The sequence below is a fragment of the Centroberyx gerrardi genome, chromosome 2 (assembly GCF_048128805.1).
Source record: "Centroberyx gerrardi isolate f3 chromosome 2, fCenGer3.hap1.cur.20231027, whole genome shotgun sequence".
Lineage (NCBI taxonomy): Eukaryota > Metazoa > Chordata > Actinopteri > Beryciformes > Berycidae > Centroberyx > Centroberyx gerrardi.
In genome coordinates, this window is record NC_135998.1 from 20,341,083 (window position 1) to 20,361,501 (window position 20,419).

Consider the following 20,419-nt stretch of genomic DNA (forward strand, 5'->3'; position numbering starts at 1 on the left):
CTCAAGGCTGTTGTGGCCTTGTTCTAGCTGGTCTCTCTCATTTCTTCCTGTGTGGAGAAGAGCAGCATTTAGTGCACGGCAGAGCAAATAGAGCACAGGGCCAGCCACCGAATAATCAATCACTTGGCACTGATGTGTTGGGTGTCTCATGTTCTTATTCAAGGACACTGTCAGTAGCAGCGATCTGCAGCGATCACAAGCAGGGAGAGCTCTCTTCTTTCTTGCCTGCCTCAGGATTTGAACCAGCAACCTCTGGAATAACCTCTTGACATCCCACACACTCCTCCGATGCCCGTTCTGGCTGTTTGGTCATATTAACCAGCTCAGACCAGATATCTGCTTGTTCGATATTTGCTTACAAGCACAATCTTTGTTCTGTATTAGATTAATGCTTGGAGTCAACTCCCGGTCGTGTGTGTGTGTACTTGTGTGGGTGTGTTTGTGTTGGGTGATGCATGATTTTCACAATGTCTGATGTGTGTGTGTGTGTGTGTGTGTGTGTGTTTGAGTGTGTATGATACAGTATTATACATATGGCAGTTAAGTGTTAATTAAGTGCCTGTTTAGAAGTCTTGTTTCGGTTTCGGACTGCCAAAAGGAGATAGATTGGTCACTGGTAGAGCGGGTGGTAAGGCACCTGTGATCATTATATTGCTGAAAAAAATTAATGTCCATTCAGCTAACCTTGTCTAATGGTGGCATTGGCAGGTTTATATACCGGTTACCTGCAAAGCAAGGGTTTGTTTTGTTCTTCGGAGTGGCAATTAAAATCACCTTGCTTGGTGATTGATGGAGCCTTTTTTTAACCGCAGCTGTCTCTCCGCCCACGCTGCCTGTGTAACTGTAGCTGTCTCTCGTTCCCTCCTCCCTGATTCTCTGTCTAACTATGACTGTCTCTAGCATTATTCTCAGCCTCTCTTCCTGCCAGTCTATTCCTGGGCACACTAGTTGTCCTGTACACTTAACCTTCACACTGTTTCCTTGTTTGTATGCAGGCATGCTGGCTGTCTCTAACCCTTACTCTGTCTTTATGTCTGTTTGTTGTAGTGGTGCAGGCTGGGACGTGCAGCCGGAGAAGCTGGACTTCAGCCAGTTCCACAGGAAACACTTCCGAGGAACACCAAAGCACCTGCCACACATCGACAGAGAGGGGTAAGGCCTGGCCCTGGGCTTGGGGCTTCAAGTTTATCTATTCTAGGCTTGGTACTGTCCTTCCCTGTCCTGTCCTGTCCTGTCCTGAGAAGAGTCCCAATCAATTGGAATGGTATTGTGGTCGCATTGTCTATTTTACTCTGCCCCCGTCACTGATTGAGTGTGTCTGTCAACCTCCACAACATTATCACCTCCGATGGTTCCAATTAATTGATGCTCTGTATCACTCACTGCTGCAAATGTGTCTCTCTCTCTCTCTCTCACGCTCTCTCTCTTGCGCTCTCTTTCTCACGCTCTCTCTCTCTCTCTATTTTCTATTGAAATAGGCCATATTGGCATGACCATATACAGTACAGTATTGCCAAAGCACATTCCTACGGTCAAATAACAGACTAACAAGTAGGAATAAGAATGATTAGGGCTATTAAGATTAAAATAACACTCACAAACAATGGAAAGTAACAGCTATAAAACATGGACCATCAAAGGTGATGAGGAAAAAAAAAAGTAAGAAATGGTAACAGTAACGGTATTTTCAATAGCTGTGTGTGTGCATGTTTGCGGCTATGTATGTGCGTGTGTGCATGTGCTTGCAGTAAGCTTTGTGAGTGTGTGTGTGTGTGTGTGTGTGTGTGTGGTTGGTCACTCACTGTCCCTTAGAGTATGGCAGGCAGAAACATAATCTCTCTCTCTCTCTCTCTCTCTGTCTCTCTCAGGATGAATAAAAGTAAGTTTGAAGAGGACGACGGCATAGACATGAATGACATAGAGAGGTTCCTACCCCACCTGCACTCAGTAAGTCACTTATCTAAATCTTTCCTTTCAGCTCTATGAAAAACGAACGCTCCTATTCAGATTGTGTTCTCACTCTGATGTGTGAGATGTGTTCAATTCACATATTCTATGTACCATACTAGCAGTATTTTGTATTATAAAATGGTTATTATGTACAGAAACTACACTGAGTTGACACAGTGGACTAGCAGCAACAAAGCTTTTCACCAAGATGATAAACCTATTAGTTGTTGGAGAGCGACCCCTGGTGGCACAATGGAGAAACAGGAGGTGCAATGAAGAGAGGAGCAGTGCAGTAGTGAGGTCCGTAGTGAAGTCCCCAGTCAAGCACACTGTGGATTTTTGGCTTCAGAAAGGCTCGGTCCATTTTGTTGTTTGGTGGTGGATTTTTTTCTATTCCCTAACTGGCCACATGTAGACGATGTGATGTAATGTCGAGATATTTCTAGTGCAGCTACAATGGAGTTTAATAGCAGAATCTTCAGCTATCTAAAACATTAACATAAATGTCAGGTTTTGGTGTCAGCCCCTCATGATCAAAGAAAAAGGGCTTCTTTCTAGACTCACCATTTTTCATTGACGTTCAACAATCATACAGTGAGAAATCCATTGTAGACTAGGCAGAGATGCCAATTTCTCCACTGACAGTGGCCTCAATAGACCTTAGTGCAATGCAGCCACATGAGATGTTACATTTTGAGTAAAGGGCGCAACACTCAATTTTTCTCGACTGAAACTATCACTCTCTCCACCTCCACATGTAACTAACAGCAGAACGCAACAAGTTCACACCTGCTCAATGGGATTCTGTCATTCTGGGAAATGTAGGAAATCAGTAACTGAAGCAGAGATGGACGAGGCAGGTTGAGGGAAAGTGGATATACCAAAATAATTGAGCACTTAATTACAAAATTACTCCTGGGGTGCATTGAACATCTCATTTTGAACAGTGTAACAGTATCTGAGGATGGATTTTTCCTTTAACATAAAATGTAAAGTAGGGATCAACTTGACCTTACATTGAAGCAAAATTATGTGAGATAAATAAATGAAAGCATTTACATTAACAAATAGTGAGACTGGTTAATTATAAGTTGATCTCTGGTGACACCTGCTGGTCAGACAAAGAACCTGTGGTAAGCTGTAACTGACAGAGAAGTGCATGGAGAAAATGTTATACTGGCCCCTGGAGGTGATATGTAGGTACAACATAGATTCAGCTAGTGGGGTGGATTGTTGGCCTCTGAGACAGTGGCTGTTTCTCAGACAAGATGAAACATCTCGTAAACAAAAAATTTAGTGATTTGCTTCTGATCTATAATAGGCTCAGCCATTAAGATTGGGTTAGGGTTAGAGTCTACGGTGCAGACATATGCCCTTTCTGTGTATTATCTGGCATAAGAGGATCATCACAACAATAACCTCATAGTTTAATTGTTACTGTATCTGTGTATGTTACCCGTATGGAAACAACAAATGGATAAATGTGATCTGAACTTAATTTTGTCGCTTAGTCTCCCCTGGCAGGGCAAGCTAAGGCATCAACCATTGTGTTTTCTATGGCGTTATGTGATTTATTTGGGGTGGCAGAGTTTACTTTGGGTCACTGATGTCACCCTCCTTTCTTCCTTCCCTGCTTTTTGAGCCAAAATGTCTTCCATCTTTCATAGTGTTTGAGCCACAATGTCTTCCTCTTTCCTTCCCCTCTTGGCTTCTGAGCCGAGATGTGTTTTACCTCTCACAGTGTTTGAGCCAAGATAGCCCTAGTTGCACTACCAAGATGGCTTCCTCATTTCATGGTTCCCGAGCCAAGATTGCTGTTTCCTTTCATTCAGATAGGGCCAAAAGAAAGATTGGGTCAACGGGGTTTGTCTAGTTTGCTTGGGATAGGATATGGGTTGGCACTGGGACACGGCAGGGTCAGAGGCACAGAGCTGGGGAGCGCCAGGCTTGCTCTTTCTTTTGTTCTGTCCCTCACTGTCTTTGGCTGTCACTGACTCATACAGTTCTCACAGCCACCATCTCTTTCTTTGTCCCTCTTCTCACAAGCACACACACATCCACTAGGGATGGGAAGATAACCAACGTCACGGTAAATCATGGTAAAAACCACACCGGTGATGGTCAATTTTCATCACCGTAAAAGTCTGACTACCCCTCACATATAAAGCTGTTCTGTCCTCTGTTTGGTATGATGCCCTGACATCATCATCTTCATCACAAAACTCTACCAGGCTGAGTCCTGCATGGTGACGCCAGGCCGCTGCTGTCTAGCTTGTTATCCGGACACGTCATACCAGGAAGTGGATTGCTGAGTTTTACTCACTCCAATCATGCAGTTTTTGCTCCTGGTTGAAAGCTGAAGAAACTTGGTACTATGGTTTGCTGCTGAGAGGTGAAGTAGTTTCCTGGTGGACTACTAGAACTCCTTTGGTACAGCCATTGTTTACATTTTATGCATAGTTTATAGGATGATACTGATCCAAACGAGGAAATGGGTTTATAGTAGGCTATTACCTGACTTTGTTGGGAGTGGTTCTTTTTCAGTTTACAATGCAGGCTTCACTGTTTCTTGTTGGACTTAAATAGCCGAAATATTTCCACACCACTCAAGTTGAATGGCCCATTTCATCTGCCTCATTTGAACTTTGGGTAGGCTGTGAGGATCTCTCTTTTGTCCATCTTCCTTCCATCTTCATGCAGTGGATGGTGCCATGGTGGGTGTGTCCTCCTTACGATTATAACACATGATTGGCTGTTCATATGTCTCTTGTTAGCTTGTGGTCAAAGCCTGAAGAAGAACATGTATTGGATTATATTGAGCATGTTCCATATTTATGTCAAGAACGATTATATTTATGTAATTATCACATTTTATTTCCCAGCATTATATCGCCTGTAATAACCTAGCCCCAATCATCACCTATAGCTACTGAATGGCAAGGCTGCGTCACCCACAGTCCCCCCTCTCCTTCCCACACTTCCTGCCCACGTCCACTTCCTCTTTCCAGGAGCCAGAATAGACTTACAAAAGGCCATGGGATGTGGAAAACCTATCCTCTGTGTGTGTGTGTGTGTGTGTGTGTGTGTGTGTGTGTGTGTGTGTGTGTGTGTGTGTGAGGAGAAAGGCCTTCCTCCCAGTGCCCTCAGATTCTACTGGACCTTTACTGGCCTCTCTGGAATGTTAACACGCATGCATGCAAGCACTCACTAACCCGGTCTTCACATCCACAGCGTCATGTTGTAATGAAAGAAGCGTAGACAGGTCAGAAGGCAAATTCTTCATGCGTGGCTTCATGCGCAGGAATAACTGAAAAGTAGGGCTGGGTTTTATCAAGGACTTCAGGATATGATTTGATTTCAAGACGGTGGGTCATGATGCGATTCCGTACTTAGCACACGGTATCAATATTGTATATAGCGTCTGACTGAATTTTGCATTATTGATGTAGACTAGGGAGAGAAATTGAGGCAAAACTGATTCTAATATTTCCATTCCTCTTTATTTAGCAAAATAAATGTAAACAGCGCATACTTCTTTTTGCTTCTGTAGTGCACTGAAATAACTTAAGCATACACACCGAAAATACTTTTTGCTGTTTTGAATCGAACTTGAGGTAAATTGTAAACATATACACACACTAGTCACCAGGCTCAGTTGCGTCAGATTTAACTGCAGGCTGTTGGAAAATATCAGAGTGGTCAGGTGTGTGAGTGGGGGCTTGGACGAAAGACGAAGATGGTTTACTAAGTGACAGTAACGTAAATTTGGAAACAAATCTTCCTTATGAAACCATTCACTTTTAGCTAGAACAGTACTGTATAGATCCACACGCACAACATCCCAAATATATCTCTTTTTCTAGCCTGAGTGATATATATTTAGCTGTTTTTAGCGCGCAGACAGTTCTCCAGTGGATGGAGAAGATGACACCAGCCGCAGTTGCTAGGAGATTGACACAACTACAAAGCCTCTATAGAGGTCGGCCCGAGGGCAGCAGAGTTGTCCTTGTGTCTTCTCTTTCTGAACATGCAGCGGAGGTTACTGTACAGTATTGAGACTCACTACCTCAAGGGCACAAGACTCGTCCTCCTCTCTCCTCTCCTCTCTTCCCTTAGCATCTCCTCCTCAGTGGCCGATACCACAGACCCACCGTCTCACTCGCACGCCGTCTGGCTCATCAGCCTGATCATGTCAGCATGATCCTCGGTGTTGTGACAGCCACAACTCTTGTGCATGTATTTGGGTGGATGTGGGTGTCCTCTAGACTTAACTAAGCAATCCTGCCAACAAACATTTGCTTATCCACACAGCATGGAGTACACTTTTTGTGAGAATGTGTTGGAGGCATTGAATTATTTTACTTTAAAATATATCTAAATCATGTTTTGACAAAATGGTGTGAAATCTTTCTGTTAAAAGTGTGTGTGGAGGTGGATGGGTGTGTGTGTGACCGTATTCATTTCTGATATCCCATTTCTTACATTTGATCATGTTCTCCTTTGTCCTATGGGTGACTCTTTTTCTCAAGTGCAACAGAGTGAGTGCTTCTGTTTCAGTACAATGTGTATGACTGTGTGTGGGAGCTGACATTTTTTTCCCTTGAGGTCATGCATTGTCCGCCGAGATCACGTCACCTCAGTGTTATCAGGAGTCCAGACAGTAGCACCAGCCTTAACAACTACCAGCATCTCTGGACGGTAGCCACAGAAGGTCAGCCTCAACTTTGTAACTGAAGGCGATTCCATTATCAGCGTGAAGGGTGTTAAAGCATGGCCATACAACACTAATGTCCTCAATGAAGCAATTTGAGGTGTAGTACTGTACATGTACACATTTACAATTGTCTGTCCATATCAAAATAATTTTATTTCCAAATTATTTTAACAGTAGTGGCACGGGAATTTGTTTCTCAAATCCAAAAGGTACAAATCTAAGACAGACAGGGTATTTGCGGTCACGTTGTCAGTGACAGAATTTGAACTTCCTATAAGAAAGGAGGGCACCAGAGAGGGAACAGAAGGGGAGGGTGAGACCAAGGAGAGAGGGAGAAAGCGGCTAGTCAGTGAGGAGACATCCGGTCTCCTGGTCAGTGAACAAAGCAGTCCAAGCGGGAAACAAAGCCGGAGTCTGGAGCTGAGATAGACTGGTCGGCCCCTCCGTCTGCAAGCGTACGTGCTCCGGAGCAGGACTCCGACACCGGGGGCGGGGCTTTGGCAGTCTGTCTGTCAGCTGTCAGCGTGTCAGACCTGCATTCCACCCTCCGTAGCCTCTCCTCGTCCAGCACCCATGGACCGTTCCGTATATCGTTCTGCTCATCTCACCACCCCTCTGTCCTCTACCCTCTCATCTCTCTGCTACCATCCTTTATCCTGTCTCCCGTTTGCCTTTTCCATAAGCTATTCCACCGCACTCTCTCTCTCTCTCTCTCTCTCCAACCCCTCCCTCCTCTTTTCTCTCGCCACCCTTCCCCCCTCCCCTCCATCCTTCATGTTGGTGGGCAGCAGAACAATATCCAGGGGGTCACGGCGACCGGCAGCCCCCTCCCTGCGGTCTCTTCCTGCTATTGTCCCTAGCCCTACTGCTCCTTGGCTGGCCAGACCTCCTACACTATACTACCACACATCACATACTGGCTTGATTACCACTGGATACACTGCACTGCTCTGGTCTCTGCCACAGCATGGGAGGAACACTGGAGACTTGACTGCATGCGTGTGTGCAGCTCACTTTTGGAAACTGGGGACTAATTCCACAGAAGTATGCAATAATAATTCATGAGTATAACCCACTGACAGCTAAAATATTAAATAACAGTTTCGGAACACGTGCTCTTGATCTTTGAGACTTATGGATCATGTGTGAATGACAGTCTGTATCTCTGATTGTGTAGAGAAGAACAACAGAACTAATGGGATTCATTTGATTACAAATGCATGTCAGTGAAAAGAGTATCGAGTTATTTAAAACAGTTGCAGGAATAAAGTAGTCATTGCTATGAGTGAAAAACTGAGATGGGAACTTCCAAGGCACATGCATAGTTTTGCATTTGGATTTCATGGAGCTCTTCTTCTCCCCTCTTCTTTTGCCCCTGTAATATAGAACTGGTATCTATATGTAATTGGCATGTTAATTCCATAAGAATACAGTAAACTGCTGTCTGCGTACTATAGTCTGAGAGAATCTGAGCTTTGCAGAAAATGCTATAATTATAATCACTACCTGACCCTATTAGCACATTGTCACATTTATTATTATATACAAATTTGCAACACACACACACACACACACACACAAATAAATAAATACTGGAAAGAGGTGAGAATTTTGTAATCCATCCTCTGAGCTTTTCCAGGTTGTGTGGTGGTTGTGTGTTTCGGCAGTTTGGAGCTGGTCAGCCATGTGTTTATACTCATGTCTCGCAGGTCAGAGTGTAGTATCCTGCTTATACCATGGCCACTTGCCAAAGATAAAAAAGTGCTGTTAATTCATCTTCAAACATGATTTGTGCTTTGCTTACTGGTCACTTTGAGCAGCACAGTCCCTTTCTAACCAACGACTTTCTTAGAGACTGCTTGGTAACTACTGAAGCTGCTCCAGGCAAGATTTTTTATGTAAAAATACATCAGTCTTATCGGCCTAAATCACAAAGTAGGCCTGCAAAAGAGAAGAGCGTCCCATTCGCCCTAATTGAGACCCCGTGGATTCGCCCTCTTTGCCCAAATGAAATTCTGGCCTCCGGTATAGACACCTGTCCACCCCCAGGAAGTGACAACTCTAAACTTTAAGCTTCTCTTGTCCCTTTGGTATCTTTTGATATGTGTGACATGACAGACCGGCTGGCTTGGTAAGCTTGAGTGTGCCGTGTGCAGTTTAACAACGTCATATTACATAATGTGACGTAATGGGGCTGCAGCGGAAAAGGCCCTGTCCCAAAGGTCTGCTGCTTGGTCCTAACAGTTGGGGATTTCTGGGTATTAAAATTTTTCAGTTCGCTCTTGCTGCCATTTGGAGCTGCCAACGTGTGAAGTCCCCTAGCACAACATTAAAAACATTATTATTATCCCTAACTATATAAATAATGCACCTCTGAAGATCAAACAGCTTTTCTATGGCTCTGTCTTGTTGTAACTAAGATATTTGCCCAACAGATAGTGTTTATTTTTATTTTTTTTACACTCATAAATTTAGCTGCAGCTGTGAAAGTTTACACAGTACTGATACCGAACGCATCAGTTGATGGCTTCATGATTGCACAAAATTATTCATGGCCCACAGTTATCTGAAAGGATTCAACTCCTCCAGTCAATCTGAATTGAATTTTCTCCCAGGCCATAGTGTGTATGTGTGTGTACATGTGTCTATGTAATGAATTTGTGTGTGTGTGTGTGTGTGTGTGTGTGTGTGTGTGAGAGAGTAAGCGAGAGATGGGTAGATGGATTGACAGATAGATGGATATGTACCAACCCTTGCTGTGTTTGCTGTATTCATATTTGTTGCTATTTTAATTCACCACTGACCACACGTGCACACACACACACACACGCACACACACACACACACACACACAGCATCAGACTTGATCCTGCAGAGAAGATGAGCTGACTGTCAATGTAATCTTACAGAGAGTGCATATGATGAAATCTTTTCCCATTATATAAAAAGATGGCTGGAACGGAGCCGTAATCATCCGAAATCTGCTGCTGCGGCAGCAATTGTCCTGTGATTAAATTTCTATAGGGTACCATAGTTTTTTTTTTTCTCTGACTCTTTGTTCCCACGATGGCTCCATCTCCTGCTATAGCTCGACATCTGCGGTCTTTGATGTGTTCTGTCTGCCTCTCTCTGCTCTGTCGTGGCCCTGGCCTCAGAGCGCTATTTAAATGAGACATGGATGCCAGGACCTCACACCATTGCCTCTTATCACCTGTACCTATCTGTGGCAGCCTTAAATCTATTTTTTTCCCCTCTCTTCTCTTTTTTGTACTGTTGCAGTCAATTACAGTGCAGACTAGTCAGTTAGCCAACAGTAGGGATCACCAAGCACAGGTCAGATCCTTCAGCACAGATCAGCTAGACGTTGTACTGTGCTTTGACACAAAAAAAGTGAAATACTTTGGACAGATTAATTGTAATTGTTGATAAGATATTGCTATAATTTGGTTTATCTTCTGACAGATAGATGGTGAGGTGGAAGTAGTCAAAACAGTTTGGAAACAAAAGTAAATGACACACAGTGATTATGTTCCCACTGTGTATTGTCAGAACTTAATGTGACTTGATGGTACTGCGCAGAAGCTACTGTATGTTGAGCAAAGAGTGTCTCCTCTGACTTGTTTATAGTCCATCAAGAACATTTTCCCTTTCTCAAGATTGTTCTCCATTCCTCATTCAGAAAGACACAACCTCCCTTTCTCTCTCCTACTTCCTTGCTGTCTTGTACTGACAGTCTCTTTTGCTCTCACTCCGCCTCGCTCTCAACAACCCGTCCTGTAATGCCATCCATGGGGCAGTTTTAAATTTATCGGTTTTGGCCGAGGGCCCTCACAACATAAATAAGCTGGGAGGGAACAATGGAGTGAGTGAATGAGCATCATACCAGGATTGTCACACACTTGAAGGGACAGGAAGACACACACTTCACTTTCTGTGCTCGTTGCGTAGAAAGTTCTATTATCCCCTTTTCTCATTTCCTTACTTTCCTTCATTGTAATTTATGGATTGAGAGTATTGATTATGAGCAGACGTTAGTAAATATCAAGTTAATAAAAATGAGTCTTCAATAGAGATTTAAATAAATGAACAGAGTCTGCCTGCCAAATGTCTTCATTCATGTCTTTATTTCAAAGCATATGAGCCCTTTGGTTTTCAACCTACTGTAGAAATCTTCAGCATTGTGTTTCCTGAAGACCAAAGCCTGTGCTTCACGTGGAGTTAGCAGGTGTACATTATAGGCCGAGGCTAAACCATGAAAGGCTAAACTTTGAAAGAAAGGTTGATTGAAAGGTACAAGGTGGTTACTAGGGCGAAGTGGCTATGTGATCTCAGTGGGTGGAGTTATGATGAGGACACATCCTGTCTCTGTTAGTGTTCCAGGTAGCCTCTCCCAGTGACCTTTGACTTCCCCAGGAATGATCTGAGGTACGTGGGCTTCCTCTGGAGGCAAACTCGCACACCCAAGTGCATAATACAGTACACACACACACACACACACACACCTTACACAGGGTTGTCAAACTCAAACTGGCTGAGAAATTAGAATCAAGTCGAGGACTCAACATTTATTATACCGTTGCCTAACTGAGCAAAGCAAACTAATCACCTTTGTGGGATCTTTGTGATGTTTTTAAATGTTAACGTGGTCTACTGATATGTAAACAACAGGACAGTTTTTCAGCTGTATAGCCTGTGTGCCATTTAGGCAAGTAAATTGCTGATTTTGGTTTTATTAAGTACCACATAGCTAACTAAAATACACCTGCTTCACAATCCCAAATATGACACATCAGTGGGTGTGTGTGGTATTCAGTCTAGCAAAATAACGAATCATCAAGAAATAATTAATTTCTTAACCAATGTTTCTACAGGTCCTAACTAATAAATAGCTTGCCTCACATGACACATCAGTGGCTGCGTGACAGAGTGTTTGTCGGGTGGGACCTGTAGGATGATTTGTTCACACACGTGCACCTATTTGTTCACACAAATGGGTGCTTCCGAAAACACGGCCAGCCTAAATGTGGCACTATTGCATGGTGTCTGGGATGAAAAAGGGGTAAACTCTCGCCCCAAGAGACGCCAGCTTGTCCCTCAGCACCCTGTTGGACTGTTATGCATTCGGTTGTGCATTCGGTTCATCTGGTTCATCGTGTGTATTCTGGCACGCTCTCCAAATTTTTAAAACCAAATTTCTGAGCCTTAAGCTAAAGTCTGCTTTGACTGTGTTTAACCTGCGCACATACCTTCTCTTGGGAAAGGGGTGATGATGATGAACATTTGCCACTGACTGACAGGTTGGACTGTGAGTGTGAACACAGTTTTCCTGTTGCATTTGGCTCTCCCACTTGTAAAGGTTTCACTGCATCATGCATCCGTTTGCGTCCCTGCAGTTTCACATTCAGGGTGTTCAGATGCTCCGTTATGTCACAGAAAAGCAGAGGTGCCTAATCACCTTTCATCCTCATGCTTGGTAACGGCTTTCCCCTCGCTGGCCATGAAACTGTCAATTTCCTCGCGCGTCTTGCAGTCAGCTTATCCAGCTTACCTCTGTGTGGAATGTCAGATCTTCAAATTCAGAATGCTTTCGTGACAAATGAGACACACAGTCTTTTCTTTACACCCAGTAAAGAAGTACTCAGGCTCCTAACTCTCTTGAATTTGTATCCACATTATTGATCTCTTTCGTGACACACGCACACATACAAAAGCTGTACATCTTGTCTCCTTTCTCTGTCACACACACACATGGAAATAGGCAAAAACGATACACATGGTCTCTCTCTTGTCACACACGTAAATATAGATATAGATACACACGCTCAGACACATTCTCTCTCTCTCTCTCTCCCCCTCCCTCCCTCCCACACATGCATAGCCAGGCCCCCTCCCCATCCTTGTCACGTCCACAGGGCTCCCTCTGTCTGCGATGAGGTGAGAGGTCTTCTGGCTGGGGACCAGGACGGCACACGCCTCTCTTTGATCTACTCTGCACTGCCTGCTACCTGCAGATAGTACATTCACACACAGCGCTCTCCCTGTCAGCCGCAGACAGGGTTCTGTGTCTTTCTCTTTCTCCCTCTCTGTTTCTTTGAAATGCACCATATACACACACACACACACTGCTGTAGTGCTTTTTTTCTTCTCCCACACACACACACGCACACTTATGCATTTTCCCGGTACGCTACTGCTGTTGTGTGCAGCTTCTGGGCCTTGGTGGCTCAGCTGGCTGAAGCGCCTGCCATTTAAATGAAAAGTCTTTGGTTCGAAATCGGCCTTGAACCTTTGTTGCTTTGTTACATCCCCTCTCTCCCATCTTTACTTTCTGTCACTGAACTTTCTAATAAGGCAGAAATGCCATATAAATAATATTTTAAAGAAATGTAATATTTAAATGAAATCTGCTTTTAAAAACTCATTTCTGGTGAGTTTTGTACAGTTTCATGTACATACCCTTTCAAGGGAGAAAATACAATATACTTGCATGTCTGACCTCTCATTAAGATTCAAGTGTAATCCAATCTAAAAATTACAAGTATAAAACAAAATGCAGTATGAAGTTAAACAACTTTGAAACATCAAATAGGACCTACCTAAGCAAGATAGTTTCCATTTCCATCTTTCAGAAACTAAGAAAAACTGTTTCCATACAAGACAAGAAAGCACTCAACCTGTATTATTATTATTTATACAAAATAGCTGGTGTTAGTATTCAGTAATTGAAATTTACATCCACAAGTTATACTGTTCTTTCAATAAGAATCAATGCTCAACTATTTTGGGGTTTTGGAGGCCATTAAAAGGATACTTCGGTTTTTGGGGGATTTATGTTTCCTACTTACCCAGACGAACTCATGGATGCCTTTTTTACATCTCTGCGTGCAGTTTGAAGGAATGGGAACGGTTAGCTTAGCTCAATTGCTGGAAGTCTATGGGATCAAGTAGCAGCTAGTTTCCTCCCTGTGCTTAGAAGTTAAGATGCTTCCCTGCAGCAGATTTTTTTCATTTACAGCAAAAATCCCCCACTCAAATAGTGATGCAATAATATCACATATTCCCATGCAAAAACCAAATCTACTGTTGTGGGGTTTGGTTAAATATGTGTAGTGTGCATTGTTTGCATGTGAATTAATTTTTTATTAATTAATTAATTTATTTATTTTGTGCACGCGCGCCATCTTCATGCATGCTTGCTTATGCATGTGTCATCCCATGCAAACTTAAGTGTGTGTGTGTGTGTGTGTGTGTGTGTGTGTGTGTGTGCTCACTGTCATCTGGTTACCATTTGAAGGCAGAATTACAGTTAATGATATCCTAGAGGAAAACAACAGTAGCTAAACATGCAACTCTACCTCTCTCTGTTTGTCTCACATCAGACTGTTCCAGTGGTAACTAGTTGAATTCTGGAAAAAATAGGAATTTCACAGATATACTTTTGGCCTTAGACATGTTCATTGATCTACCTTGGCCAATGTCAAGTTTTGTTCTAAGAGACAGTGTAAGTTTGCCTCTCTTGCATATCACTGTGCCATACAGTGTCCCACCTACTTTCTGCCTCTCACATCTGGCTTCAATCAGAATCCACCAATCCCACGGCAGCCTCTCTGAGAAAGAGAAGTAGGTTAGAGAGAGCACCAGTATCAAATCTCAAGTTCTCTCTCAAACGCATTCAAATATCTGTATATTCCTCAGAGTCTTAATGTATGTTTTTGGGAAAGCAAGGGACAGAAAGAAACACAGAGAAACTCCTAGTTAGTTGCTTAAAATTATCAGGGAATTTAGAAGACTTACAGCCCTACCTTAGTGGGTATATGTGTGTGAGTTTTTGTGTGTGTGTGCAGGTATGGTCATATGTTTGCGTATATATGTGCTCTTGAAAGTTTTTCTTGAATGAGCAAAGGAATTTACTGCCGTATAGACTATACAAAATCCACCAAAACCTCTAGTGATATATAACCTTTCTACACATGGAAACCAGCAAAATACAAAACAAAAAGCTGTCTTTTGAACTGGCATTAAAGAAAGATGAGACGGGTATTGTGGGGGGATGAGACGATGGAATGGTTTGGTCCAAATATGCACTGTGACTGCTCCTAGATCCAATAAAAAGAGGACTAGACACTGATGTCATTACATGGTGGAAACTCACTGTTCATGAGAGCAGCACTGGGATCCGAACTCTTTTTCCAGAACTGTTGTTATTCTCGTATCAAGAAAACAGAGAGGAAGAAACACTGAATGATACTCGTCACCAAGAGCAACCACTGCGCAGAGCGCTGGTTCCCTGTCAGCTCACTGAATTGTTTAATACTTGATAAGAAATGAAATGAAGTCAACTTTCTCAGGACTCAACTTTCTACAAAGAGAGACCACGGTCACCCCTTTTGCAATATGCTTTGGGTTGAGAGTTTGGGGACGTTTGCCTCAGCCTCTAACTGACTTCTAAAGACCCCCCTACCCCAAACATACACACACACACACACACACATACGCTCACTTCTTTTGAACACACATTTATGCACCCATCCTATCATGACACCCACCACCATCACATCATGTATACACAACAGCACTAGTCTTCGACCACCTGTAACCATGGCAACAGCAGACAGCGATGCTGAGAGAAAGGGGAGTGGGCTGTTTGATTGACAGGACTGATGTTTAATGGATGATCGATGGTCTTCTCTCCTTTTGACAGGCAGCATGCTGTCCTATAGTGTACAGCGATCCTCCTATGGAGTGGAATGGGCGATCATTATCTCAGCTTCACCCAACTTAAACATGTGAAAAAAATATTCATACGCCTTCTTATGCACATATGTTTTTATGGACATTCCTAGTTCTGCACATGTGTAAACATGCACACACCACACACACATACACACACATCAGGGTATTGAGTTCTCATCACGGCAAATTGCAGGCTGCCAGCTCTGCAGCATCACTGCGAGAAGAGAAAAATACACGTACGCACCATGTACACAGCATATATCATTCACCAGATGACCTCCATAGAGGCATATGGAAATTACAAAACTCAAAAGAGGGGAAGTGGTACAAAAAAAGGGATTAACTAGTAAGGGAAATACTAAAAAATGATGTAGATAATGGTAATGATTCATAGGGATAGTGAGACTGTTAGTAAGTTTTTGTGTGTGAGGAGCATTTGTGTATGTGTTTGTTCAACATCGACGGACGTGGAGAAAGAATGTGCCTTATTGAGGGGAAAAATACTTCAGACAGCTTCCAAGTCTGCTTGAAACTGTTGGAAAAAATAGATTCCTTAGCAATGTGAGTGCCACTATCAAGAGAGGGAGGGAGGCAGTAAGTGCCTCTATGTACTGTAGGTAACCCGCCAAGGGATGAATAGAATCGTTTTTACCTAAATGTAAGTATTCTTAAACTAGAGAAATGTAGATCAGACCCTTTCTCAGTGAAGGTTTGTTGTGTTTGCAGTTTTCATTGCCTGTCAGCCTTTCAGGATCGTTGTTGCCTCAGTGATGCGGTCTTGGATTCTTTTGCAACTTTATCTTTTTCTTTCATAACTACTATTTTTCCTCCACCAAGGAGGTTATGTTTTCGCCCCCATAGTTTTTTGTCTGTCAGCAGGATATCATAAAAAACCTCTGAACAGATTTTCATGAAATTTGGTGGACAGATAGGCCTTAGGCCAAGGAACAATTGATTAGGTTTTGGTAGTGATCCAGATCAGAGATTTCCATCATTAGATAATTATCGTTCTTTAGCCATAACTACGAAACTAAGGAAGATAGAGACTTGAGTCCAAATCCTAAGGGTATGTTTGCAGGGTCAAGAAATCAATTTAACTTAAAATTTAAGTAATGGGAATGATGTCATTGGGTCTAACGGCAAGTTGTAGAATTCTCCAAGTTCTTTCTAGTTTGTGCCTTAACTGACCTAAAAGAAAAAAGCATCTCTTGTGAAAATGTGAAAAATAAAACTTAACTTGTTGTGATCACACCAAGCCTTGACCTGGCTGAACATGAGATTCAACAAGCATCACTCCTTTGCTCCCTGCCGTCAACTTTGCCCTCGGAGATGTGTTTGTTTTCTAGCTCAGTGCAGCCTTGGTGTGCCGAACTCATGCTTTTTCTGATAGTGGAATCGACTCTGACAATCAAGAGTACCAAATACAGACATCTCATCTCACAGCTGCTGACACTAGAAGATCTGACCACAGCAAGACAAATTGTGACATCAAGAATTTGAGTCAGCAACGGTTTTACCATTGTGGTTGTCCTGAAAGCCAGACTCCGGGACTGGTCACCAGCTCACATTGTGAGAAAACATGTGATGACAGATGCTTTTTAGATGCAGTGTTGAAAATCCTCTGGACCTAAATTGGTTCTGAAAATGTCTGTGGAAGACTTACTTAGAAACATCAAAATGTAACGATTCTATGTGTTAAATATTTAATCAAATCTTTCTTTAAAAAATTCAGCATTGGGATGTAAATAGCTTCTTATATGAAAATTTTTCTGTTTCCCATTTCATTTATTCTTTTTGTTTTACAGTGGGGAAGAATTCTATAGATATCTTGCATGAAGAAAAATAACTCACTGGTCTCTTCTTTCTCTTACTTTCTCATTTCTCTCTACAGGCATTCCCGCCCCTGCCTAATGAGGCTGAGATTGCACACACCAAAAAGCTCTTCCGACGCAGGAGGAACGACCGACGGTAATCATGCACACATGCCTACACACACACACACACACACACACACAGACGCACGCGCACACCTACCTCAGTGAGAGGGAATGTTGTTTCTTTGTTGATGTCAGACGAGCGCACAGCCAGGCCTAAAGCCTTAACTTTTCTCCTCAGCCAAAGCAATGTCAAGACAGGAATGCAGGCTCCACACTTCATTGCAGACAGGATGAAGGAGACAAAGTTTTTTCACGTTTAATGGGCCACTCAAGTCAAATTTGTTGCACACTTCAGCCAATTAGTCAGTTTACCTGTATTTGCTTCTCTTCTGACAGCTTTCTCCTTTATTTACTTGTCTTGCTTTGCAAAATTGAACCTTCAGGCCTGTCCCAAATGTCCTGACTTTGCCCCTTGTGGCAGTAAATTTAGACTAGAGCAAGTGCTCCAAGTGTACAGACTCAAAAATTTCATTTCGCCCAAGTCTGACTTCATTCAAACAAGGTTCTTGGGAGAAAATCTCTCTCTCTCTCTCTCTCTCTCTCTCTCTCTCTCTCTCTCTCTCTCTCTCTCTCTCTCTCTCTCTCTCTCTCTCTCTCTCTACGCCCTGATGTCACTGGAAAACTTTTCTTCAGTTGCTAAGAGACAGGCAAAAGAGAAAATATTTGGGTTTTCTTTGTGGATAAAAAGAGGAAATTTAAGCTATACCAAAAGGAAAAAAAAACAAAAACCTTCACTTTCATCCTTTTTTTTTTTTAAGCGGAGAGAGTAATTGTTCCTGTCCTGTGCTATTGTGTTTATGTGTGATGGGTGCAGCATAGGCCTGACAAAAAGAAAAGAACACACAGTTGAACTGAGACCAACAGCAGTTTGAGTCCATTCTCTTTGTGAATTAGGAGTGTTAACAAGGGGCCATCCTGTTTTCTTGCACACTCTGCTTTCACACACACTTCTTCCCCACACTGGTTTAGGAAAGCTTGCTTCTGAGGGCAGCTATTGGGATGCATATGCTGATCTACTGTATGTCTACAGTTCTACCTATGTGTAAGCGTGTGTGTCTATGTATATGTGTCTGGAGATTTTGCAAATGGGTGGGACTCTTTATTGTAAAACTACCAAGCTTGGTCCTCATTTCTCTGCCTATCCTCCTCTGCTGATCCCTCAACATGCTGGAGCGATGAGTGCGTGCGTTAGTGGGTTTTGATGCAGCTGTCCTACCTGGCTATAATGTGAACCGTACATCAACACTGGTGAGCGTCCTGGATAATAAAACACTGTACTCATCTCTTCTATGGCTATTGCTCTGCAGTAGCATACGGCCTGGTAAAGAAAGCCTATTAACCTCATGTCCCCAAGGAGAGTCATAGTGCAGGTTGACCAGATATATTTGCCACAATGCAGAGGTGGAGAGAGCGGGATGAGGTTGGAGATTAAAATATCATGGGCGAAATGAGACAAAAGAGATGGGAGAGAGGGATCAGTTTAACAATATGAGCAAGGGAGAGATTAGAAAGAATGAGGAAGCTGTGGCTGTTGTCAAAATGCAGATGTTGTCTACTAGCTAAATCAATGATCTGATTCAAGGAGTCTCTACGAAACTGGGCTTTGAGCAGAATACCCAACCAAAGTGGGCAGGCAGGAAGGTATATGCATACATACGTGGGTAGGTATGAAGGTAGGTCCTGTAGAAGTTAGAGCATTAGTTGACACAGAAAATGGTCTCCACAGCTGTCTTTACTCCATACAGTCATTTATGGTGAAGCTTAGTATGTTTGCTTATCAAATACTTTAATCTTCATATGTTTGTCTATCAAACATGCTAATCCTCTTCTGTAGCTATTCCCGTGCGCTCAGGTTCCCTAACTGCACACAGCCACTGGCCGGTGGCAATAAATATTCATTGTTATGAAGGAAACATGAAGAGTGTTTTTGTTTTGTGTCATATATTATCTATTGTGTGTGATGTATCAACACAGCTGGGGGAAGAAAAGAGCAAGTTGAAAGTAAACTTTTGTAGCACATTGGAAGCTGATGACAAAATTTGGAGACGAACATTGATCATTTGACTATGCGTACAAACTCTTCAAGTTGTATTTGCTGATATTCAATATTATTTTGTCAGGAGTGATATACAAGAGTGAGAGACGGCAAACTAAAAGAGCAAAGAGGGATTGAGTGCACAAGAAAGCGAGAAAAGGAGAGAGTCTGTGAGACGTAGCAAAGAGAGAGTGCGAGCTGACTGTGGCAGGAAGGAAAAGAAAGGGGAGGTAGTGCATGTGTTTCTAGTTTAGTAGGCACGTCAAGCAGGGCTGAAATTAGTTGTGATTTACCGGAATGTGCTGCTTACCGCCTTGCTGCTCCACAGCAAACATGCTCCCTCTTTGTCTCTCATTGCTCTTTCAAGAAGATGAGCTGTTCATTCTAGAGGAGCTTTCACACAACTAGATTTTTCAATATTCACACATTATTGTGATAGAGCAATAGGCTGAACAAATGAGTGATTAAGTAGTGTCCTTAGAGTTGTTTTAAAATGTTTATTTTATTCCCTTAAGAGTTTGTGCTGTACAGAATGTCTCCTTTTGGAATAGCATTAAGGCTGTACATTGTATGATCAAGAAGAAGATGTCTGCTGTTTGACAGCTCTGTGTGTGTGTCTGTGTGTGTGTCTGTGTGTGTGTGTGTGTGTGTGTGTGTGTGTGCGTGCAAGTGTTGTGAATAGAACTGGCTAACACATGCCAGTCTGCCTGTCTCTCAGCACCTGATATGAATCCCCTGCTTTTCCGCTTACATCTTCTGACCACGATGACTCAAAGCTACTGACTGTTGCTCCACCTTCTACACGCACGCATGTATGCACACACACACGTGTTTTGGAGTTTTGATGCTGCATCTAAAGACTCCAGACACTTTTCAAAAACAGAGTGAAGTATAAAGCAAATGTTAAATCTGTCAGTCAAAAGCAGTCTCTCACAATCCAGTATGCAGTGTGCTGTGGCCCTTATGAACATGGGCCACCAGAGGTGGTCTTATTGACTGGCTGGCCGACAGGCTTCACTCCCCCCGGGCCAATCGATGGCTAGTCTGGGT

At 42.8% G+C, this 20,419-nt stretch overlaps 1 protein-coding gene across 1 annotated transcript in view; it reads left to right on the top strand.

Annotated features, from left to right (window-relative positions):
- Window positions 1–20,419, top strand: part of ctif (CBP80/20-dependent translation initiation factor) — an 80,839-nt gene that overhangs the window by 26,252 nt on the left and 34,168 nt on the right. Inside the window, exons 6-8 of the mRNA XM_071896760.2 lie at window positions 1,048–1,152; window positions 1,869–1,947; window positions 17,289–17,365. Coding sequence (XP_071752861.2) covers window positions 1,048–1,152; window positions 1,869–1,947; window positions 17,289–17,365 — 261 coding nt within the window. The remainder of the gene's footprint in view (window positions 1–1,047; window positions 1,153–1,868; window positions 1,948–17,288; window positions 17,366–20,419) is intronic.